The following is a 26,732-nucleotide window of genomic DNA, read 5'->3' as shown; positions in this document are numbered from 1 at the left end:
GGAGTCACAGCAGATTCTAGATTACAGAACTAGGTAAGGCCATTCCCAAAACACAGGGATTTCACAACTTTTCAGTCTCTGACCGGTTAGGGTAGAGTTACACAGAGCTGATTAAGAAGTCAGATAGTCATCCCAAGGCAACATAAAGAATACAAAAGCCCCAGGTCATTTTTAGCCAAAGACCTTTCTCACCCACTACACCTTCTGGGTTACAAGTTGGAGGTATGAAGTTACTAGATGTTGGTATGCAAGCCAAACGAGCATCATCATATCAGACGTTTCACAGTAGTTACTTTGCAGTCCCTGTCAGAGGTTTTAAATCTGCCACTGCCGAGAGAGTTGCTGGTACCACGCACCCATTGTGAAGAGTGTCACGTTGTCATGCACACACACAAGCACATAAAGCCAGCACGTTGTATGTCACTGCTAGAAGTAGTAATATATTTGACCGTCAGTCCAGTCTGAAGGGTGTCATGACCACAGATAAATTTAAGTCAAGGTAAATCTTTAATACTAGAGGAAGAAATTTAGGAGAGAGGGGGTCTGAAAGCAGTTCAAACAGGGATTTGTCGGAGCTAAACTTATTTTGCTGACACTAAATCCTCAGGTGATTATCATCCAGTACTTATATCTCAGACCTCTGAACAATTCCGTAACGACAGAGCAGCTTGATTGACACTGAAAAGAAGAGAAATCAATGAAGAGACCAGTTAGAGCAAGAAAATCACTTTGAAAAGGTTGCTTGGAAGGGAGTTATGGATTGGGGGAGGGTCGCAATATTTGGTCTCTGTGCAGTTCCAGAGCTATTAAAGGTGTTTAGGAATAATAAGACCTGGAATTCACCTTTTAAGATCTTTAGGCCTAAAGATGTTAATCCTTTTAGACGATTACTTGTTAATTGCAGATGCATCAGGATAACTTCTAAAATTACACATAGGGGCCTCAGTACATCTGTTAAAGGCCTGGGGGTATTGCTAAATGCAACTCTATTTTTACTTCCTTCCCCATCTTAGATTTCCTGAGAGTTTGAATAAATTCAGAAGATTTATCTGAAACATGCCTGAGTCCAAAATCCTATCTCTAATAACTTTGTGTCAGAAGGTGAGTGTTAATCCCTTCATCTCATAGGAAAAAAATAGCCAAGCTACTGATGACCAGTGATGATGTTGCCCACCTTTCCCTGGCACCACTCTACTAACAGGGTATTAAAAGGTCTTTTCTGAAATTCAGGAAACATCTAAAGAACTGTGGGACAATATTGGCTTATCAGAAACAGCTTGTAGTCTTGGCTCCCAGCTCAATGACCATTCTTCTAGACCAGAGGTGGGCAAACTACGGCCCATGGGCCAAATCCGACCCACAGGACCCTCCTGCCCAGCCCTTGAACTCCTGGCCTGAGAGGTTCACACCCGGCCCCTCCTCCACTGTCCTCCCTCTCCCACAGCCTCAGTCGCCAGCCACAAGGGCTCCAGGCAGCTTGGTAAAGAGTAGGAGGGTGGGGAAGGGCTTGGATAGAGGGCAGGGGAGTTCAGGGTGTGGATGGCATGAGGGTGGTCTGAGGTCGGGGAACAGGGGGGTTGAATCAGCGCAGGGGTTCCAGGGGCGGTCAGGGAGAAGAAGTGGTTGGATGGGATGCCATCAGGGGGTGAGAAGTGGGCGGGGGTGTCGGCTAGGGGGCGGGAGCTGGGCCACATCTGGCTATTTGGGTAGGCATAGCCTCCCCTAATTGGCCCTCCATATAATTTCTGAAACCAAATGCAGCCCGCAGGCAAAAAAGTTTGCCCATGCCTGTTCTAGATCTTGTCATTATGGAATCTGGTTCTTATTGTGTTGCAACGCACTTAAATACTGCCCTACCGCTTGCAGAACCTAGAAATAGCATTTACTATCTGTGTCACTTGAAGATTATCGCTAATAAAGCACTTATGTCTATTGTATCCCTATAGGGATCGTTGTGCTCCTTGCTCCTGCACACACTGCATCATGACATTTCTTTTCTCAGACTCAATTCATCCCTCCCCATAAGCGGAGTGAAAAGCATTTAAAGAACCAGCTTTCTGCCCTCAGTTACATACAGACAATCCCACTGAAGTCTATAAGAGTTGTACCTGATCATAGAATTGAGCCTATTTAGGGCCAGATGCTGAGAGAGTTTATCAGCGTAACATCATTTTCTTCAGAATACACGCTCAGCTTCGGGCCATTCATGTATTTTGCACAGAATATCACTTCTTTTTTTAAAAAAAAATATATAGAAAGTTTTAGATTTTTACAGTGTGTTTAAAACTTGGTATGTTATGAGATAAATTGGTTTGCACTGGAGAGTGCATATGTTTTTTTTGGTTGCTAAATTAGTCAATTAGTTCAAAACAGGTCAGTGAGCCGAAGTCAAAGGGTAATATTTTCAAAAGTGAGCACAGTCACCGTGCTGTGAACCTGCAATCAGCAGACGCCAGAGACCCAGGCAGAATCCCCTCAGTATCACTGTGATTGGGAAGCAGCACTCAGACAGCAATTTGCGGGGAATGGGACAGCTACAACAGCTCAGCAAAAAAGCAATCTGCAGGTAATAGGATCCTGCTGATTCAACCAGCTACAGGAGTCAGAGAGGAAAAAAGAATATTTTTAAAATGTGGATGTAAACACCAACTGAAGAACCAAGAAACCTGGCATCCATCTTACAGCTTCTTTAACTATGGACAGTAGGAAGAACGTCAGGTTTTTTTGGCTAGCTAATTTGTCCTATTGCTATGGTAGTTCTGTAACAGACAGTTCTTGAGTTTGCAGCCACTGTACATGACAGATTAGGTTTTCCTTTCTGTTCACTGGCAAGTAGCATTGGCAGCATATACTGCATTTTATGCACGTTGTTAGCTCGCCATTAAAAAAGTGTTGAATATATTGTGATTACATTTGGCATCCAGAAGAAATTATTGTGGTTAGGTCTTTCCACTCTACCAGTGAAGGCTTCCTTCAATCAATAGATATTATTGCTTTTGGAAGGCTCGTGCATGAGGTTTTTGTGATTTTGTCGTTCTGGCTGCTATTCAGAAGCCTTCTTGGCAAGGCTTTCATTATTAATGACAAATCATGACTGATTTTTCCCTTCAGTTTCCTTATAACACCATTCTAGCTGAATTAACTTGATTTAATTTGAAAAAGTATTCTACTTTAGTACTCACTGAATTGTGAAGTCTGTGAAAGATAATTAAAATATTTCTGCAATAATTTGCTCTAAAGAGGAAAATTCTCCCTTCTACACACATAGGCAGTGTCCATTAACACCACAATCTTTAATGTAACAGAAATTTGACCGCTACATGAGGGAGCATTATCGGTTCTATTACATTTTCTAGGCTGTTTTGTCAGATCTAGTTTCATGGCTGACTTGTGTAATCTCCGCAAGGAGCACAATGCAAGATATGTTTTATCTAGAGAGGGACTTGAATGAAAAGTTTGAATCCAAACATTTTGGAAGCATTCACAGACTGAACTGGGACTAAAATCTCAATTTCTGGATTATTCATATCTTTATAATTAAAGCTGAACAAAAAACTTGAATCCAAACTTTAGGAAGCTACAGTTTTCTAGCTTTAATTTTAAGTTTCAGAGCTTGTGCTTCTTCACTAGTTACCCTAAAAAGGCAGCAATAATACAAAAAAGGGATGTGATGACCTCCTTAAAAGTTGTTGTATTTTCATATTTAGAAATTCATAATAATATGCTTATGACAGTCCATTAAAATAATAAGCTATCAGAAAATGAATCTAAAAACCTATCCTGATATTCTTAAATCAAAACAGTTGCAGAAATACAACTTTCATCCACTGAGAAAAGATGATACTAATGAAATTATCATATTCCAATGCTTTCGGTAGCACTTTTTCTTTCTTCAGTAATTAGTCAAAATTCCATGCATAATCAGTGTATAAAATGGACATTTAAAATATATATTTTGAATTTAGCACATATGATTGTTATCTGACTGACAGTGCTAGAAGCTAAAGTACTAATTGCACAGGAGCTTAAGTGGTGTCAAAGTGGGCTGGTTTGAACCCCTCTGCTTGGTCAGCTTCATATTCCAGCAACAAAATAAAATATTTCACATGCAAAGATTGCACTTCCATGTGGCAAATAAGAGTAACTGCTAAAGGGAAATGAGTATTCCTAGTTAGTTTCTATTAGCTACAAGCCTTTTGTGTTAAGAATGTGGAAAGAAAAAACTTGGTTTATTCTTTTCAGATGACATGCCTATCAATAGCAATGTGTGCTCCACTTGCAATTCTCTAAGAATCTTGTTTGGTTGGTTGGTTGTTGTCTACAGGTTACATCTATGCAAGAAAGAAAAATATAACTTGTTGCCAAAATATTACCCTAATTTTAATATGCATGTTCTATATATATATTTATGCAATTTAAGTATATATTTTAAGTGACTGGTTCAAAAATCTTTTCGCACTGGATATAACCTCAGACAACATACCCAGGCAAGCAAGTAAGAGGGAGTAAAAAAACCCCAACCTTTTAATCTCTGCAATGACTTCCCTAGACTTTGGACTCAAGCATTAAGGAACAAGCAGAACCGCTTGCCTATTTATTTGCTCCCAAGAAAAGACAGATGGGAGATTCTCAGGAAGAGGTAGTCAATAGGCAGATCATTGGCTCCACACATTGCTATTCACTAGCCAAAGTGGGAGAGCCAGTGCAGTGCCACCTAGGATTAAGGAAGAAGCAAGAAGAAATTGTGAATGAGAAGGACTTATTTTCTATATAGAGAAATTGCTTAGACATTCTCAGAACTGTCATAATGTTAGTTAAAATTTGCCAATTTAACCCTCAGCGCATCCATGGCATAATATACCACATGGGATATATGTTGCGATAACTCATGAACTATTGGCCCTCCAAATATGCTACTTTAGGACATTGCATATGCTAATAGATAATGCATTGCAGTGACAGTTGTTGCTGTATAAATAAAACACTGCAAATGCCTGGATTCCACTTTATATTCACAGATATCTGCATCCACGGAGCCAAATTCGGTTGTATTGTTTAGCATCCTTGCAGATCGCAGAGCGGATGTGGATCCACATTTTTTTTATCCACACAGGGCTCTAACAGTGAGATAGATGCTGGTGCAGGTACGCATACACATACATATAAAAGGTGAAGTGTGGATCGGATACAAGTTAATTATCATGGATTGGATGCAGATCCAATTTTTTTATCTGTGCAGGGCTCTATATATACAATCACCCTGCTAATTCTTTCAATTTGCTAATAATTTCTTTCAATTTGCTCGTTAAATAAAGTTGTTGGGTTTTGGGGTTTTTTTTGTTTGTTTGTTTTTTTACCAAACAGATTAAAGAACTGTTCTTGATTTCTGAATGAATTTGGGGACACAAGTCCCCAACAGCACAGTGAGTATAACTTTTTTCATGATACTTGATTTTAAATATTTTTGTCCTAAAATATTAAAGCATTATTCTTGGTTTCTGAATGTGTTTAGGGTACAAATTTCCTCCACCTCACAGTTCATGTAACTTTTTTCTTGACACTTGAGAGAGGTTAATATTCTTTGTGTTATAATTACTCGATTATACTGTTCAATTCAATGCTCAATAAAATTCAGGGTTGATAAATGTAAAGTAATGAATATTGGAAAATATAATTCCAACTATACATGTAAAATGATGAGGTCTAAATTAGGTGGTACCTCTCAAGAAAGAGATTTATCCACTAACTCCAAGATCTCTGAAAACATCCACTGAATGTGCAGCAGCTGGGAATGTTGGGAATTATTAGGAAGGGATAGGTAACAAGACAGAAAATATCATATTTCCTCTATATAAACCTATGGTACACCCACAACTTGAATACTGCATTTAGATCTGTTTGCCCCTTCTCAAAAAAAGACACACTGGAATTGGAAAAGGTACAGAAATAGGCAATAAAAATTATTAGGCATATGGAACAGCTTCCACATGAGGAGAGATTAATAAGACTGGGACTTGTCAGCTTGGAAAAGAGATGACTAAGGGGGGATATAATAGTGGTTTATAAAATCATGACTGCTGTGAAGAAAGTAAATAAGGAAGTGTTATTTACTCCTCATAAGGAAAGAAGTAGGGGGTCACCAAATGAAATTAATAGGCAGCAGGTTTAAAACAAATGGACATATTTCTTCACACACTGCTCAGTCAATCTGTGGAACTCTTTAGCAGAGGATGATGTGAAGGTCAAGATTATAACAAGGTTCTAAAAGGAACTAGATAAATTCATGGAGGATAGGTCCATCAATGGCTATTAGCCAGGATGGGCAAGGATGCAAAACCGTACTCTAAGGTGTCCCTAGCCTCTGTTTGCCAGAAGCTGGGAATGGGCAACAGGGGATGAATCACTTAATGATTACCTGTTCTACTCATTCCCTTTGAAGCACCTGGCATTGGCCACTGTCGGAAGACAGAATACTGGGCTAGATGGACCTTTGGTCTGACCCAGTATAGCCCTTCTTATGTTCTTATGTTTTACCTGTGCACAGGAGAGAAGTTCCTTTTTGTGTTGGATTTTGAGATTTCAAAATGTTGTCTTTATTTCAAAATGGAATGAAAAATGAAAAAATTTGTTATTGGTATGGCTGTCGCGATTAAAAAATTAATCATGATTAACCGTGTGGTTATAAAAATAATCGTGATTAATCACACTGTTAAACAATAATAGAATACCTTTTATTTAAATATTTTGGATATTTTCTATATTTTAAATATATATTTATTTCAATTACAACAAAGAATACAAAGTGTACAGTGCTCACTTTATATTTTTGATTACAAGTATTTGCACTGTAAAAAAACAACAACAAAAGAAATAGTATTTTTCAATTCACCAAATACAAGTACTGTAATGTAATCTCTTTATCATGAAAATTTAACTAACAGATGTAGAATTATGTAAAAAAATGGCATGCAAAAGTAAAACAATGTAAAATTTTAGAGCCTACAAGTCCACTCCGTTCTACTTCTTGTTCAGCCAATCACTCAGACAAACAAGTTTGTTTACATTTACAGGAGATAATGCTGCACACTTCTTGTTTACATCACCTGAAAGTAAGAACAGTTGTTCTCATGACACTGTTGTAACTGGCGTTGCAAGATATTGATGTGCTAGATGTGCTAAAGATTCATATGTCCCTTCATGCTTCAAGCACCATTCCAGTGGACATGCATCAATGCTGGTGACGGGTTCTGCTCAAAAACAATACAAAGCAGTGCATGTTCATTTTTATCATCTGAGTCAGATGCCACCAGCAGAAAATTGATTTTCTTTTTGGGTGGTTTGGGTTCTGTAGTTTCCACATAGGAGTATTGCTCTTTTAATACTTCTAAGAACACGATCCACACCTCGTCCCTCTCAGATTTTGGAAGGCACTTTTCTTAAACCTTGGGTCAAACACTGTAGCTCTCTTTAGAAATCTCACATTGGTACCTTCTTTGCATTTTATGAAATCTGAAGTGAAAGTGTTCTTAAAATGAACAATATGTGCTGGGTCATCACCCGAGACTGCTACAACATGAAATGTATGGCAAATACACATGTAGGTAAAACCAAGCAGGGAGCATACAATTTTCCCACTAGGAGTTCAGTCACAAATTTAATTAATGCATTATTTTTTAACGAGCATCATCAGCATGGAAGCACGTCATCTTAGAATGGTGGCCAACGCATGAAAGGGCATACAGATGTTTAACATGTCTGGCACGTACATACCTTGCAATGTCGGCTACAAAAGTGCCATGCAAATGCCTGTTCTCACTTTCTGGTGACATTGTAAATAATAAGAGGGCAGCATTATCTCCTGTAAACGTAAACAAACTTGTTTGTCTTAGCGATTGACTGAACAAGAAGTAGGACTGAGTGGACTTGTAGGCTCTGAAGTTTTACATTGTTTTGTTTTTGACTGAATTTATATAACAAAAAAAATCTAGCTTTGTAAATTGCACTTTCACAACAAAGAGATTGCACTATAATACTTGTATGAGGTGAAATGAAAAATACTAATTCTTTTGTTTATCCTTTTTACAGTGAAAATATTTGTAATAAAAATATTTGCACTTTGATTTCAATCCAACACAGAATATCACATGTATGAAAATGTAGAAAAACATCCAAAATATTTAATAAATTTCAATTAGTATTTTATTTTTTAACAATGCGATTAAAAAAGCAGATTGATTTTTTTAATCACGATTAATTTTTTTAGTTAATCGCATTCATTAACTGTGATTAATTGATAGCCCTAATAGTTTGTTTTGTGTTGATTGAAACATTTTGTTTTGAATTTGACTTTAAAAAATAGATAATAAATAATCTAATTATAATAGATAATATAATGCAAAATAAAAAATGCAGACTGAAGTAATTTCCAAATGTAAAATCAAAATTTTCTATTCTGGAAATGTTGAAATGGGAAGTTGCAATACTGTTAGGATTCCACCCCCCTGCTCCCAAGTTTTCTTCCAAAAAATGAATTAGGCAAAATCAATCTGATGTCACAAAACATTCAATTTTTACAGATCTACATATTCTGACTGAATGTGGTTCCATCAAAATTTCTTTGACAAGTTCTAGTAATTACATATAAATTGGGGTTAGATATTTATTTTTGAAATGTTCTGAGAATCTGAGGGAAAACTGTATTTGTAAACAGATCACCCTGAAAAAAACACAAATGATTTGGAATGATACAAATGTTTCTATTTTAGTGAGAAGTGTCATGCAAACTTCCTTTGGCTCTGGTGTGTGCAATTCCAGAACCTTAATTTGCTGCTGAGAATGAACCTAGAAATTCAAAGCTTTACTGAGTTAAAATCACAAATTTTCATATGGTTTCCTGTTTAAACATACTGTGACAGGATCCCTGGGGTGCAGCCTGGGACTGTAGTGCCGCTGTACCCTCTGAATTCAATCCAACCTGGGCTGTCTCTCGCAATGCTTTGCTAGTGACAAGCAGCTAGCCCTTCTAGGCGCTGTGATCACTCAGCACAACAGCCTGTGGAGTCCCACATCCAGCTAGATTGCATGATTGCTCCCAGAGCCAGTCATGTATCACACAGAGAAAGGCACCAGCACAATCCCCTCCCCAGTATCCAGCACTGTTCCCCAGGGATCTACCATCTTGTATTGCTCCAGACGGGCATTGCAAATTTATTAATTATTTCATCACTTTAACAATGGAAAGTAGACATACACCAGCCTTTGCAAAACCTGAGCAGATTTGCCCCACACTTCATACAAACTCACTGGTAAAGATAAATAATTAAACAAATGTATTGAGTATAAGAATTAGATTTTAAGTGGTGTTAAGTGATAGGCAAAAAGTCAGAGTTAGTTATCAAAAGAAATAAAATATATGCACACAGTCTAAACTCTCAACCCTATTAGACTGGGCAGCATCTAGATTAAGCAGTTTTTCTCACCCTGTTAGATATTGCAGTCCTTAATATACAGGTTTGTTCTGGAAAGGTGGGCCAATTTCCTCTGTTGGAGTCCTGTCTTAGTTGCTTGCAGAGTAGGTGGGGGCAGGAGAAGGGCCAGCATACAACCTGTGTGTCTGTTTTATGCTCTCAGTTCATGTGCTTAGAAAACACAAATCCAGGCATGTTTGGGGGGCATTGCTGAGTCTCCAAGCAAGGTTGAGCAATTCCCCTGGTGTGACCTTATGTGGGTGAGTTATTGCATTGTAGCTCCCTTCCTGGACAACAGTTGTTGATGGATTGATTGATACCCCATTTGGTTACTTTCCTTGCTGTTGCCTCTGGGGAGGTAATACCTGGCTGATTCCCCAAATTACAGCATGTTTTAGTGACAACCATACCACTCAATTCTCGTAACTTCATATGTGTTAATGATATACATATCTGGATCATTTCAGCAGATCATAACCATTTCCCTGATACCTTACAAGGCATGCTTTATATGTAAGATCACAGTTCTATAGAAATGAGGAATATGGGGGTTACAGGATGCTCCCCCAAGGTATAGAATGTCACAAATTCATTGCTCCAAGTTCTGTTGAAACGGTATAGTACTTAGATATTCTCAAACAGGGCCAGCTCCAGCTTTTTTGCCGCCCCAAGCAGCGAAGGAAAAAAAGAAAAGCCGCAATCAGCAACACTTCAGCAGCTGCTCTACCGCACCACTTCATTCTTCAGCGACAATTCGGCGGCCTCTGAGTCCTTCCCTCCAAGAGGGACTGAGGGACCCACTGCCGAATTGCCACTGAAGACCCGGACGTGCCGCCCCTTTGCATTGACCCCACCAAGCACCTGCTTCCTCTACTGGTGCCTGGAGCCAGCCCTGTTCTCTAAAGATTCACCGACCTTTTAAAAGTTTAGAGTTGGTAATGAAGTATCAAATGAGTAAAGTTGCATGTGTTTTAATGTTACATAACCATGCTTAACCCTTTCTGGAAATATGTTGTGTGTTTTGCTTAGCTGTGTGCCAGTCTATGGAATCTAGTGGCAAGGAAAATGACATAGCCTTCATTTTGAAAGTGGAATTTGTATTGTTTCAAATAGGGCCAGTTTGAGCTAATCTTGCAAAGCTACCATAAACTCCCTGGACTGGGCCGTGTGCTAGTGATACATATAGGACTGTAAGAGGAATAGATAATGATCCTGATCCTCATTTGGCATAAAGTGCCATAAATAGATTCATTAATCTCAGGGGTGCTATATCAGTTTACTCCAGTGGAGGGTCTGGCTCATTGTTCTCAGAACTCATTTGTATGTTTCTAGAAAGAATTAGGAAACTAGCAAGTGGATGACGGAGGTTTCAGAAAGCAGAAGGAGAACACTTTGCTCTGTACCAGCCAGGGGAAACATTCGGGAATGAAGCAGAGTGATTCTCATCGCAGAGCTGTCAGACATCACAACGTAGCTCATACTCCACCTCACACGTCACTGGAGCATGCACAATTAAGATCATATTGACATTTCAGCCATTCCCTACTGGGCTGAAACACCTGTGATGTGGAAGCTTGCTGTAGACTGCAGGTGATGCTTTTATGTCTAAGCCAGCCCTACTTTCAGTTTAAGTGTATCTAGGATCCAAGCCCAAAAACACTTACTTGTATGAGTAACCTTTACTCACACAAGTAATCTCATCTTCAGTGTGGTTACTTGCATGAGTAAAATCTGCTCGTTTAATTACAGCTGTGCAGAATTAAGCCTATAGATCAGGGTTTTTTAAGAACACTAAGCTACAGCTGTATTTATAAGAACTATATAAAACAACAACCATTTTTTTAAAGTTATTATGATATTCTCTCAAACTATCCTGAAGAATTTTCCCTGTGTACACACATTGAATGTGTTGGCATGCAGCAGGTCAGAGGCTTCGCAAATAGTTAAAAATTAGGTTATATTTGGTTCATTGAGTCTAGACAGGTTATCCATGTGAAGTTTATTTTCTAGTTAGTATAGTAAGAATGAACAAATCAAAACAGGCTCCATGTGGCCTCCATGTCAAGTTACATCCTCAGAGCTGGGAAATCCTGACGCATCAGCACCTGTCTCCTGCAGCTGGCCAATGGATGCCAGAGACTCCCAGGGGAAGGAGCTATCTATTATCCCATGGTGAATGTCTCCCTTCCTCTAGGACTCCCTCCCCCCTTTCACTGCCAGCCTCATCAAGTTCCCGCACCCATTGATGCATTTGTTGTTATATCTCTGTCTGTTCTTCTGCATGGCTATCAAATGATTTAAATTTGCAAAGAAGCAACAGTTATCATATCAGGACAGTTTTATTTTAACAAGTTTAGTCTTTCACGCATTTTTTAAAGGAAGCTTTGACAGTGGTAGTTTTCACTTTCTATTTCTATTTAACAATATGTTTCAAAATGCCCTTACAAATCCTTTTGTAATTCTTAATCTTAAAGTGGGACTCTGCTCTGGGAAGGGACTCCTGCAGTTCCATTTATGTGTGAAATGCTCCACACTGACAAATAATAATGTGTTGGGGGAGCAGGGGTATTCGTGACTGCCAACCTTGTAAACTCAGTCTGGGCTCAGAGGACATAGCTGGGTTATTCTATTAAACGTATCACCAGTGACAAAAGTAATATTGGTCATGCCTTATGTGATACCTGCACAACCCTATTGTCATCAGTGTGCTTGAAGATATTGGAAGTTAGTAAACATTTCTGCTGATGATGTGTAAAATTAAATAGAATCTTTTGTTCACTCATTTCTAGCTCTATTGGCTCTGCTGGGCTAAACAGGAGTCAAAAAGCAGCAAAAATGCATTCTTCTCACTAAGGTCAACTGTTTATAACTGTGAATGGATACAGGGAGCAGATCAAGGCATCTTAAATAAGAGGGTGCCAATTTCAAAGTCACTTTTCAGAATAGTGCCAAACTTTATGTGGAAAAACAAAAGATTATTTTTGTATGGCTACCAGATAGTGGAATTTGAGACTTCTCTTGTGGAGCATGAATGCATATTCATTAATATTTCAATTAAACTACTACTTAAGCAATTAACAAATAAGATAAAACATTGTCCTTTTGGCAATGTACCTTGAGGTCTTTCTATGTTACATGAATTGAAGTAATTATTTATTGATATATTATTACATTTTATTTTAATATGGGGTGTTTTTAATTTCTACATATCCTCAAGCAACCTGTCTGTCTAGCAAATGCTACCACAATTATATTAGATGTTTTAGAAAACAATGCAGTTCTCAAGAACATTTCTCCACAACACATTATGTAACCCATTTTCTTTGGTTATCTTGACACAAGAGACTTCCAGTCTGTTGGTTAGAAATCAGAAATTCAATTAAAAATGGTTTATTTTTGTTATAAAGACAGGGTTCAGAGTAGTAGCTGTGTTAGTCTGTATCCGCAAAAAGAACAGGAGTACTTGTGGCACCTTAAAGACTAACAAATTTATTTCAGCATAAGCTTTCATAGGCTACAGCTCACTTCTTCGGATGCATAGAATGGAACACACAGGAGATATTTATAGATACAGAGAACATGAAAAGGTGGAAGTATGCATACCAATTGGAAGAGTCTAATCAATTGAGACGTAGAAGTCCCACCTCTGTTGATAACACAGGCTCTGTAGATGTCTACCCTTGACCATTGTTCAGAAATGCTAACACTGGTGTTTCTTTTGTTTTTCTTTGCATCACAGGAGTCATCAGAACCGCCTTGCATAACATGGACAGGGAAGCCAGAGAGCACTATTCTGTTGTCATTCAAGCCAAAGATATGGCTGGGCAGGTCGGAGGGCTATCAGGGTCAACAACTGTAAATATCACACTCACTGATGTCAACGACAATCCACCCAGGTTTCCTCAGAGTATGTAAAGTTCAATATGTATTTCATTTGAAAAGCCACATTAATTTTTAGGGTTGGAAGTGACATATTAATGAAAATCAATCACTGTTCAAATTGCAGGTGGAGAGGGGACACAAAAAGTTATGTTTTATGGGGTTTTATTTTTCACCTCTTTCATGTGGGATAGTGTGTGAGGATGTGATACAGTTCCAGCACAGAAGCCAACCATGAACCCTTTACATATACTACTACTATTAACACAATAGTAATAGGGAAAACATAAGAACTCTACTGTGGGTTCTGCTCCATCCATTTTGGAATGTAATTACGTGATAATACTGTATGGATTTACTAAGCTAATTGTATTGTTCCCATGACAGGGAGGGAATTATAAATTTAATCCAGCATGTACATGCCCCCCCACCCCAATGCTCTCTCTATCTCTCACACACATACACAAAATTAATAAATCACTTTTGATATGAAAAACAATAGTTCAAAGCATGATAGTATTAGTGTTGGTGTTGTACAGTAAATCCTGCCTTTTTCCAAAGTAAGTTAAGTGTGGATACTAAATGTCAAAAACCAAATGCTTGCACATCGCAAGTTATGCAGAATGTTCATGTAGTAAGAATTTCTTAGTGTAACTCTTCACTTATGGCGTCATGTAGAGGACAGACACTGCACGCTTAGCTAGCATGGATATAAATAGCAGTGTAGATGATGAGGCACTGCTAAGGTGAGTAGAGTAAGGGGCCCTACCTGCTTGAGCATCTAATGTATATACTCTACATAGCTTTCTAAACACCCAAGCAGTGCTTATTTTTATCAGTATAGTGCTCCAGTGCCACCCTGTGCTGGAGCCTTCCTCCACCCCTTCTGCCTCCCCCTGCCAGAACCATTCACTGCTGCATGTAATATAAACCACAATGAGTGTGGGCACAGCCTGCCTTTCACCTTGGTGTGTAGCTACATGTAACTGCAAGTGCATACAAGGTCACAATCAAATAACGAATAGGAAATGTATTGACACACAGCATATATATTTAGAATTCTGAAACAGGAGTTGTAGTCTAAGACTTCAGAGTATGCCAAAAATAAATACCAGAAAAAAGAATTTAAGAGACTTTTCAGACCAAAATTGCATGACTAAATCTACTTTTGATTGCAAATTGGCTCAGGGCCAATAAAAGTATGGTAATCTGGACTCAGACATTATTAAGAACCACTGTAGAACATAATGGCCTAGTAACTATAGGTACACCCAGTGGGAAATATGTTAAGCTGTTTAAAGGAAAAGATTTATCAGGAATAGTTGAGATCACAAAGCTCCAAGGAAAGATAAAATTCTCTGACAATTAATGTTATGTAGTCAGGAAGCTCTTTAAAAGTTTTGTAATAATGAATACTTGTGCCGGGCTTCCCACGTGCACAATGAAGAGCCTTTGAAATATAGTCTGAGATAGTTAATTCAGTTTTATATCCCATAAAATTGGCAAGATAATCGACCACCATCTTTAACACTTCCACATTATCATCAGAAAGATGAAGGCCTACAGCATATATTGGAATAAATGTAATATTTAGATATCTTAATTAAGGAATAAAAAGTCTTAGATTACCATGATGGGTGAGAATTCAGCAACCAAAGAAGGCATAAATACACAGCAGCTTTAGAAAGTGTGGAGAGTGGTTTCCTTTTATTGCGGGGTAGAGGAGTCAGGATGGGGGATATGTTTGGATATTAAACCGACACAGAAATGCACACCAACGTGCTTGTATGTATGTATCTCAGTTGCCAACTTTCGCACAGTAGATAAGCACCCTGACTTTCACAATAAGCCAAAAATCAAGCTAATCCCATTTCAAAACAAGGCCAAAACAAGCCAATCCCTAAGAACCCCAACATGCTGCAAGCCAAAAACTAGCCAACAAGCAACTCATGAGCCAATTAAGCCAAAAATAAGCCCAAGTTCTGTGTTTTTTTTCCTGCAGGTTTGGCAAGTCTGGTGTGTATGTTTATGTACATTTATATGTTTTTCAATATGTTTCTAAGTGGGTAAATAAAATTTATAGAGTTAGCTATATTTCTATATATTTTAATTTATTTTACTGCTTCAAACAAACATTTTTTTTTTAAATACAAAACAAAATTATCTCAGTTCTGAAATTTTGGACACCTGTTAATTAACTGGGCAAGGCTGAGTAAAAGATGATTTCCTGAGCTCAGAGTATTTTCTTTTCAGAATATATTACTCCTGAAATGTATAATACGGAGGACAACCACCCAATACAACTTGCTTTTAAATACTAAAGGCATGATTATAACTTACACTTCCTCTACAAATTTGGTTGAAACTTCCCAAACTTCTTGCAAATCCAGTCTTAAAATTTAATAATGTATCTCCAGAATATGGTACATTTGTAGATGGTGTAGCACTGGGCAATCTTTGTAACATGAAATATAACCACTAAATTCATAAAACTAATTTCAGTTTTGATTTTCTTCTCTGGCCAATGTCCTTCATGCTCCTGACTTCTATCTCCTTACATTGCGTGGCATTTCAGACTATATTAGCAGATGATGTTGCTCCTTTTAGGAGACATCTAGTGAGTCTTGCTGTGGATTGCACTCACTGTGGATATCACAGAAAGTGGAAGTTGCCTCCCAGGCAGGTTTTGGGGATGAGTAACTCCAATGTATGAACTCTAATGGGAGCCAAGTTTGCAGAGAACACACAGGTTGAACTAGCGGTGTAGTGGTTAAAAAAATGGGTAAAGTAACCTAAACTAAACTCCATAGTCCCAGATGAGATGAAGTTATACTCCATTTACTCTTGTTTACCTTTGACTGTACTATTGGGCTGAACTTCATGTTCCCTTATTGTTAATTTATTTATTGACCAACACCCTGGTGAGTTTTGTATCTACATAGTGTGTGGACTGTATATTAGAGCATGTTGTAAAGGATACACTGATCACGGCTTTCCTGAATTATGTTTCATTTATATGTATACTTTGTTGTTGGTATTATTTATTTTAAGTTAAGGCTAGACCTTTCAGGCCTTTCTCAGGTAAATCTCTTATTGAAGAAACTTGAGTTTTGACTAAGGATAGTAGAATTTGCCCTATGCTTTATAAAACATGAAACTCCAATCACAAAAAGTAAGTCACATGAGATCAATATGTCTGTTTAATTCAGCTACTGTAATGCCGCTAGGATTTAATGAAATGTGTTTTAACATTGTACTAAACAAAAATTGTTAGCATAGCTCCTGAAAAGAAATATGATTTGCTACAATACTACAAGAGTCTAACCAGGAAAGGGGAAATATTATATACAAATTAATACATTTTCATAATGTGATTGGACCTCTTACATACAATTTTAGACATAGTAGAAACAATACCTGATATAAGAAATGCATATGAAAAATTCTGTTTGCAAAACAAAAGTATTCATCAGGTGCATGACTTCAGCAAGAGTATGACCTTAGTGTAATGAATTCCTCTCTAGAATACACTTCCCCCTACTAAGCATCCTCAATGTTACCCTGTCCTATAATAATCCATCTTTTTAATCCACGTTATTGTCTTCACCACCTTTCCCTCTCATTGATTGTCTAAAAGCAAAGGAACTGCCAATATAGCACAAGATGGAAGACACCATTTCACTTGAAGGAGCTTTTGGTTTTCAGCAAAATATATGTCCCAGTTCACGTTGATCAGTCTTATCAATGACAACCTTAGTTGAGTAATGCCCCAGCTTTGGGCCCTAACTCTGACATAAAATGTTCCTCGAACTACTCTGTGATCTTAACAAAATGATATAGACAAATTCATCTTCTTTTCAAGTTTCATAGCAATCTTCTGTAGACTTAATCCTTAGTAATGTTCTGTAATCTTAGCCTTAGTGCAATATGGATATCTTTTTATGTATTTTGCTCTTTAGTTTGATCCTGTTTCTTCTTGCGTCAGGATCATCAGCTCATATGGTGGCTTCAACTGACAAGTCTGGATGTTGTAAGTGCTAATGTTTACAAAAGGAACCAGTTATGGACAGACAAATGCATTTCTTCTGGTAGCCTTACTACGCTATAGATTCCATAGGCCATTCTCCAGTAATCCTCTTGTATTTAGGGACTCATCATGCAAGGAGATGAACACCTCCTGAGAATTACTGAGTGCCCTGATCTTCCTTTGGCCCCACAAACAAGGGGGAGACTATTTCCTGGTCCACTGCTTCCCAGAACTTCAGCTGGCACTTCCCTTATTGACGTGGATAAGTAACATTTTATACAGCAGATTAAATTTTTGACCTTATATTTTGACAAATCCATTAACTTCTATAGCATAAACCAAAACGTTAAGGACAAAACATGACTATAATAAATTTTTATAAATTCCAGTTATTTCATAGGCTTGTGAGAAATTTTTAATAGTGTATAAAATGTAAAATGTAGAAGGGTCCAAATGATGTAGGAATCTGGAAAAAATGCTTTTATAGATAGCATTCAGTTTTAAGTTAAATATATATTTTGGTCCACATGTCTTTCTTTTGTGAGACACTATAAGAAAGAAATCTGATCTGTGTTTCATGTAAGACTTGATGGAACTGACTTCTTATTGTGAACTCCATAAATATAGCCACATCAGGATGCCAGTATTCTAACCCCAGAACAATAGTCTCTCAGTGACTAGTGTTGTTGGATAGGCTGGCTGCTGAATTCTGAACTAAATGAATCTTTACAGTTTCATGGCTTACCATGGTTAGGAGATGGGATGCAGTGTTTGGCCCAATCCAGTAGCAATACAAGGAGAACCTCATGGTCACAGACAGATTTATGATTGTAACTTGGTGCCCTTGTAGCCAGGATGGAGTTTGCTCTGCAAGCAGCTCTGACCAAGAAAAGGCACACGGAAAAACTCAGCAGGGCAAATTCCTTTCATCTGCAGGGCACCTGTTCCAAACCACCAGAGTGAACATACACACACTGTAAGAGTACAATGAAATAGGAAAGGGAAATATTTATAATACAATGGAGAAAGTTAGAGTGAGTGGTAAAACAAGGTTATATTTAACACAAAGCCCCACAGGCCCAGTGGTACCACAGTCTGAAAGGACAGATACTGAGCAATGCACCTGTACTCACAGTTCAGGAGTCCTGGGAAAAGTTTCGATCCAGTGGTGCATCTTGGTTGCTTCTGGTCATCTACAGCACCAGTAAACCTTCCCCCAACACCCCTCTGGTGCCTCTTCTGCCACTCTCTGCAAAGCCCCACAGAGCGACAACCTCCCAACTTAGTAACAGCCTTCCTCCTTATTTCCAAAGCAAAGTCACAAGCCTCAGTACTCACCACCCCATACAGCTCTGGGCAGCATTGATAATGGATCTGACTCTGGGTAGTCCTTCTCACGAGATTCCTCTATGGCAGAGTGCTCATACTGAATCCTGTCCTGGGGTGTCCCTCCCAGGCTTTGGGTAGACTCTCTGCTGCTTCACTCTGTGAGGGCCTACTTGTTGTAGACCTTCTGTCTGGAGCTCTGGACACACACAAAACCCTGTTGCTCTCCCTCTCTCCTGGCTCTTCCCATCCCTAAACAGCATTTCCTCTTGGTCCATGCTCTCTAAACCCCAAAGGGATTACATGATACACTTCTACCCCGATATAATGCTGTCCTCGAGAGCCAAAATATCTTACCGCATTATAGATGAAACTGTGTTATATCGAACTTGCTTTGATCCACCGGAGAGCACAGCCCCCTCCCCGCCCCCCGTAGCACTGCTTTACCGCGTTATATCCAAATTCCTGTTATATTGGGTCATGTTATATTGTGGTAGATGTGTATATAATAAAAAGAATGAGGAGTACTTGTGGCACCTTAGAGACTAACAAATTTGTAGGCTAAAACTCATTTCATCGGACGCATGCAGTAGAAAATACAGTAGGAAGAGATATATAAATGGAGAACATGAAAAAATGGGTGTTGCCATACCAACTCTAACTAGAGTAATCCAATCAAGTGGGTTTTAGCCCACAAAAGCTTATGCCCAAATAAATTTGTTAGTCTCTAAGGTGCCACAAGTACTCCTCATTCTTATTGCTGATACAGACTAACACGGCTATCGCTCTGAAACATGATATATAATGCACGTTTCCAGATGTATTGAAATAATTTAATGTAGTTAAATAATACCAATTTTAAAAGTGTGATTGAAGAAACACATTTTTAGATATAGATGATGTTCTAACAATCGGATGCCTTCAGGAGTTCCTCTGAGAACTCTTCTTAGTAAAGCAATCTAATAGCAATAATTCACTCAGGGTAAAAGTCATTGCTATGTAGATGGCTTATGAATCACTTAAGCATTACTTAAGATCTACTTAAGTCTTTTAAGGGCTTAATCAGTGCATAGGGACATGTACAGGCCCTTTATTTGGTTGATTTTCATCCTAACTACAGACAAAACTATCAGCTTTATGTTTATAAAGATTTTTTTCCTAAATAATGTCCTGTAGCTCTTCAGTTTTAAGATGACACAAGCTGTTTTTTTTTTTAATTTGTGAGTTTCATAGCTGAGTTTTTGTTCCACAATAATTATTGCTTGTCCTTGTACATAGTTTGCAACGTAACATGACATAGTCTTCTAGCATTTAGGTTCATATGCTGTCTGCCAATAAAGTTTGATTATTTAATCTATTTAATAATTCTCTTCATATAATCTTTCTTAGAGTCTGGGAGGAAGAACAGCTGGGATCCGTGTAGTTGGGAATTTTGCTGCCAGGATAATGTCCTTAAAGGCAATTATAAATATAAAATCAATATTCTTCCCACACTTACAGAAAAGCCTTAATTTTGTGGAAAGGAGAAGCTTGCAGGTGAGGGGAAAATATAAGAGCCTCTGTGGATTTAGATTAGCTCAGCAGCTGGTGCTACTTAAAAATTAAACCCTCTATCCTTTTCTGTTGTGAAAAGTCAACCATTACATTGGGCCTTAGGGAGCAGAGACCAGTGGGCAATTTAAGGCCTCTCAGGCTACGTCTACACTACACACCACTTTTGGCATCATGTAGATTACATACCTGCAAGGCCCCCTATCATGAATATAATTAGGAGTGTAGTCAGTGAGGCATGGCTTAGGTAAATAGATTAAAGACATGCATGAGGGGTGTGAGTATGTATGCAAACACATATCCTGTATGCTGTCTACTTACCCAAGCCATGCTTCCTATCTTTATTGTTATTTTTAGACATGTGGTGTCTCGCTGCCTCCCTACTGCTGGAGCCTTTCCGCACTGCAGGAAAAGACTCCCCCAGTGAGGAACAGTTCTGACAGTGGGAAGACACCAGAGAGAGGCTTCAGCAACTGCCTGCTGCTGAACCCCTACTTTGCCATAGGGCAAGATGCCAGCAGCTAAATAGCAGCAAGGAAAGGCTCTGCCAGCTCCTGGCTGTCAGAGCTGACTCCAGGAAAGGCTCCGTCAGCTTGACCTTTCCCAGCAGCCTTCTCCTTGCTAGACAGAGTTTTTTGTTGCCTCAGTGAAAGGCTCTGGCAACAGTGAGCGGCTGGAACTTTTCCCCATCGTCTCCCCTCTGCCAGAACCTTTCACTGACACACGAAGCTACAACACTGCAGTGTGGACACAGCCTGCTTTTCCCTGTGGCATATAGCTAGACAGACACTATCTGCTGCCAAAAGTGGTGTGTAGTGTAGACGTAGCCTCAATGTGAGGAATCTCCAAAATGAGATCCTCCTGGAAATTTCCTCCATGCTGCTGTTATACAAGCTATGCTGAAATTTGTCACCAGTCAAACCATACTGCAACAGCTGGAAATAAGTTTCAGCAAAACTTTGAGTTCTCCCCCGGCCCATTGCTTTCAATCAGGTATGAGTCAAGTTTAATCCAGACTACCTCAATAGATTATGAAGTGGCCTCAAGGTAAATGTTCATTTCGATGACACAAAGGTGAACTTTATTAAGCAATAAATACTAGTAGTTGCTGATAAACATATGTAGATTATATTTCAATTGCCTGTATCTTTATCCAAGCAATTTTTTTTCAAATGTAGTACACAAACTTGCGTGCCAAGTTAGTCAGAGTTCACCCATTTTTTAGTTGGCTGAATGGGGAGGAAATATGGTCAGAATTGTTTTTAAAATAGCTCATAACTCAGAGTCAATGGGATTGTGTTTAAGATTTATGGGAAAACTGACAATCTAGCTAAGCTGAAGCATGAAAAATGTTACCCTCACCTCTGCAAAGTGAATTTTTTCAGATCTGAATGCAAGGACATAGGGTGCTAATGTAAACTATTTTGTGACCTTAACTGTAGAGGGCATGAAGACTGATATAAGAGTGCCATTTTAGGAATTATTTTAACTAGTGAGCAGAACTTTACTGCCATTAAACATGAATCAAGTCAATGTTTGTACGATAGCCACACTCCATAACTCTCCCACTCAACTGATATTTTCTTCCTCTCTTGTTCTTAAAGTTTTCAATTATACAATTATTTCAACTAGTAATATGTATAAAGCTTCTACTCTGGTCCAAAAGAGAATGGCCAGTGACTGACATATCCTGTGTTGAAATGGTTTGGTGTTTAATGTATTGATTATTCTCCTTTTTTTTTTTTTTTTTAAGATAACATCAGATGAAGTAAATCCCCAAACTTTGACATTGATTGTTCCACATTTAAAAATTGCAAATGTTTCTCACCTTTTATTAAAGGTAACCCTGGTAAGAGTTAAACTATCCAGGCTCAATTTCTTTAAATTTTCAGAGCATGTGGCTTCTCTCTAATTCTCTCAGCAGGAGATATAACACGAGAAAAAAATAAATAGCATGTGTTTGTCTTTTATTATCTGATGCTGGTATGAGAATCAAAACTGTCAAGCCAAAGACCAGCAAACTACTGCTCCAAATATAAGAAACATAGCAGGGGCAGTGGTTAATCCCTAATAAGAATTGTTTGGAATCACCTGCCTAGCAAGGTTGTTGAACCAAAGACATTAGGTCATTTTAAAAGCAGCTAGTATCAATACAGTCCCAAGGAAATATTGTATAAAGAGAAACAACTCTCAGTAATCTGAATGGCCTTTTACCTTTTTCCACTATGTTTTCCATTCTTAATATGCTAGACCAATTGTTAACATATGATGTGCCCTGAAAGATGGAAAGGAATGCATAACATAATAATGAAGAACATAAAGTATATCCAAGAGTTAAGAGCTAAGAGTTTTCTGTTTGAGACAGCTAAGAATTCTCTCTCTCTCTCTCTCTCTCTCTCTGGAGCTGAACAAATAATGTGCAAGAAATATTTTTTGATAAATTTGCCTTCTTTTTCTGTTCACAGAATGCCTGTGAGCAAATGTAATTTTATTGTATGTATACATTATTTGAACTTAGTCAACTAAATAAGTTTGAATATCATTTACAGCATTGTTTGCTAAAGAATATTTGAAATCTGAGATTTGTTGCTTTAATATATTTGGTCACATAAGGTTGATGGTATTGTCTCTGTTTCCTGGTTAGATAAACGTAATTCTTATAATCAGATTTTTATTGTAAATACTCCTGGAAGGTAAATTTAATACTCAGTTTCCAAGAGTATTTTAAGTATGTGATCTTAAAAATTGATTGCACAAAAGTCCTTGGAAATAAAACACAAAAGGGTAGCTAACATGGCCAAAGAGATTTGAATTTAAATTCAAATAAATTCTTGTGAAAAAATATTTCCTTTATTCACTCCACTCGGGGGGCTGGATGGTGGGGAGGATGGGTATTCCCACATCCATGACAATAGCCAGATGTTTTTAGGTGTTTTATTTTTTATTGTTCCACTTGACACAGTGATCCTTGTGATTTTCTACGTACAATAAAGTATTCACATATATTCCTCACATGTTCAAGGTAGACGAGAACATTTCCCAGGATCTACGTTGAAATAAATGAACTTGTTTCAGCAAATACCAAACATTAATGACTGACAAATAGGGATAAAGATTCTAGCTAGAGCAGAAAACTGTTTCCTCTAAACAGCTCAATGTCATAAATGTGCTTTGTTATCCAGCAGCACAGTTACAAACATGGGGCCTGCCCCTGCAAAGGAGACTATGCAGGTGTAACCCTGTACACTCACAGGACCCCCATTTAATCATTGGGACTCCATGTGGGTGCAGGTTTCTACCCTTATGCAACAAGTTACAGAATCCAGTCCCTAGAGCTCTATGATGTGGATTTGCTATGGAATTTGGAACAAGTCTTTGATACATTACATGAAAACTTCAGAACTTAATTTTACGTAATTCCTCTAGCAATCTGGGTAACACAGGGAATATAAAATCAATATTACTTTGTTCTAATTTCCTTCCTGGTGAAATCAATGCTGGATTTTATTAGATAAACTGATTTTTTTTAAAGCTTCCTAGTTTAGTTTTGAGGTTGACAGCAAAGAGCTGAAACAGTCTCACATTTAAAGAAAACACTGTATATTTGTTAGCAGTAGACTGAAAACAAATCCTTGTTTATCAAGTAAAAATAGAATGCAAGACCAAAGGTGAAAACCAAATTCATACTTTACAATAGCATCAAAGTCTGAGATATTATCAGGTAATATAGTCTAGATGTTCTTAAAGTTCATCACAGGCTTAAAACTTTGTTTTTAAATTACAGGTTATAATTCAGCAATGCATTTAATTTTCAAATGTATCTTTAAGTAGATACAGTGCAGTGCATAGTTTTTAAAAGACTTTGTTTTAGGATTAATGCTATTTTTTCAGTTATTCTTCATGACTGAAAGTCTCTTAAAGCAGAAGCTGAAAAAAAAAAAGTGTCCTTCCAAGAAACTCCAAGAGTTGTCTTGATTCAAAATGACAGCACCATCTGTTGTTCTCAATAAGGCTGAGGCCACAGGCTGTCCCCAATTAAAACAGTGGCAATTTTGGCCCAATCTTCTTTTGGTCTCAATAGGTCTGAAGCCACAGGCTGCCATTATCAAAGGTTGGCAGTCTGTAGCCTCAGTAGCTGCGCTGTAGTGACACCCTACGGAAAAAAAGTACAAAATAATCATTCAAATTCACAGCACCTTTTGTAGTTCTCAGTAAGACTGAGGCACAGATTTCCCCCAATTAAGATTGGTCTTCTGAAAATGGTCACTGTCTCTATTTGTTCTTAATATGACTGAAGTCACATGCTGCCCTTAGCAAAGATTGTCAGCCTGTGACCACAGTAGCTACCCTGTAGTGACACCAGGAGGAAAAAAGTATGAAATAATGTAATGTTTTTACAAGCCAGTTTAATATACCCTTGGATCCCAAATACTGCATATGGTTTTGCATAGCATCTCTACAGGACAGAGCTAAGGTTGGTTAGGTGATTTCACTATGCACTTCTATGACTTAGCATGTCTTAGTTTCTTTTAAGGTTAGCTTTCAGTTCATAATTCTTGGTTTAGGCATATTTTTAACATTGCTGTATTTTTTTTTTACCTCCAAAATAATGTATTCTCTTAACTTGAACTCCATCTTAATGTTGGTTGTGACTGGGAATATTAAGTACCATTTAATAAATTTTAGCTGTTTTTAATGTGCTTTAGCAGCTGTGGATAAGGCAGAGAACCCCTGCTATCTATCTGCAACATGCTTCCCAAACCACCATAGGTCTATGGATCACAAGATGGGAACTTCTGATGTAGGCAACTGGATAATTACTTTGTGCAAGAAAATTAATCCTATAAAGAACATTTATTAAGGATTCATTCACACTGGTATCCATTAAAACCTCATGCTACGTACCACTGAATGGTAAACTTGCAACATATTGTAAGGAGATAAATACTCGTGAGTGGGGAGAACAAGTTAAGTGATTCAAGGTACATTGTAGCATAATTAGGAGTAATGATACACAATTGAGAATAGGAAAAAAAATAGACTTAAGAACTATTTATTTGGACAGTATTCTCCCGAAGGAAGAAGTGGAAGCCCCATACCAAACATAATTTAAATGTAGTTGGACAAAACACTCCTACATACAACATAGGGAACAATACTACACTGGCAGGGATATGGGCAAGATCCATCCATCTGATCTCTGCAACACACCTAATATTTCTCTTCTATCTCTTATTTTTTGATAATGCAATACCAATGTGATAGTTTTGAAATACTTTAGGCTTTCACCTGTAACAGGGCTTACAAAAACAGGAAAGGCACAGGAAAGTAATACTAATTTGTTGTGTGACTGTGGGATACACAGATAATCATCTAATGCTTTTGTATTATAAGTGGAAAAAATGAAAAAAAAGCATGTAATCCACTTGAATGCCAAGAAATATTCCAGGAAGCTTGTCATGTGGTCTTGGTTGCTCTTCGTTGTGGGCAGGATTTTAAGGAGCAGCCTGGCAGAAATGATTTGAATAAAGAAAATAATCATTTTTTTCCAAAAATCTTGATTATCTTTACCTTACTATAGCACAACATAAAAAAAGTGTTTAATAGTCACATGTCCTGTCTCTTGCTCCTATGAAAAAAAATTGTTTTTAAAAATGATCCAAGATGTTTGTGCTCTGCAGAGTTTCTATGTCAGCAGAAAAATGCTTGAGTCTTGGACATTATGTTGGTGTCTATTACATTATAGATAGCATTTTGAAACATCCAACACTTCACTTTCAGGTAACCAAACCTTCAGCTGTTCTTTAGAAGATATAGAAGATATTTGTTGCCAATGCAGAAGGTTAAGCCAAACGTGTATACATTCTTTAAAATGATATGTTTCTCCCTCCTAGCTAGAGCTGCAAGATTTGGGTGTTGGCAACAAAAAACATATTCAGAATAAAGGGAGTGATTTGAAATTCCTGTGGTGAGCTGTAGGAGAAACAAGTATTGACTGGATTCACAAAAATCACAGATTTAGTGTGGATTTATTATATTGAGAGAAGTGTCACTTGAAGTAAGATGAACACATATATACTAGCTGTCCAAGAAAGAGTGCTAAGAAGCTAAAATTTAGAAAGCTGCAATATTATGGGAAAGACCCAGAAAATTGATGCCTTTTTTCTTTTTTTTTCCCCCAAATGTGCCACACTTGTGGGTTGCTGTTGGTGGCCACTTGTTCTTTTGATCATGCATAACTGTGTTATAGAAAATGCCAGAGTGAAAGCTGAAGAGTTTGGCATTTGGGGAATTATAACTATTGTTTCCTTTTGTCAGAGACTCAGGAAGGCAACACAACATCAATTTGCAATTGAGCTCAGTGGAGTTAACAGGGATAAGTTGCCTGAGTGTATCAACACCCCAGTAGATAGCAAAAGGATCCTGTGTGAAATATGCTGTTAGAGTCACTCTGAAAGGGATATTTCACACGTTAGTTAGGG

At 37.9% G+C, this 26,732-nt stretch overlaps 1 protein-coding gene across 2 annotated transcripts in view; it reads left to right on the top strand.

Moving 5' to 3' along the window:
* CDH18 (cadherin 18) overlaps window positions 1-26,732 on the top strand; it is a 973,183-nt gene that overhangs the window by 816,494 nt on the left and 129,957 nt on the right. For both annotated transcript variants that reach the window (XM_075062696.1, XM_075062695.1), the window contains one exon: window positions 13,207-13,374. In XM_075062696.1, the coding sequence (XP_074918797.1) occupies window positions 13,207-13,374 (168 nt within the window). The remainder of the gene's footprint in view (window positions 1-13,206; window positions 13,375-26,732) is intronic.

This window comes from Chelonoidis abingdonii, chromosome 2 (genome assembly GCF_003597395.2).
Source record: "Chelonoidis abingdonii isolate Lonesome George chromosome 2, CheloAbing_2.0, whole genome shotgun sequence".
NCBI lineage: Eukaryota > Metazoa > Chordata > Testudines > Testudinidae > Chelonoidis > Chelonoidis abingdonii.
The sequence above is the reverse complement of the archived record's forward strand: the minus strand, read 5'-3'. Positions and strand labels throughout refer to the sequence as shown.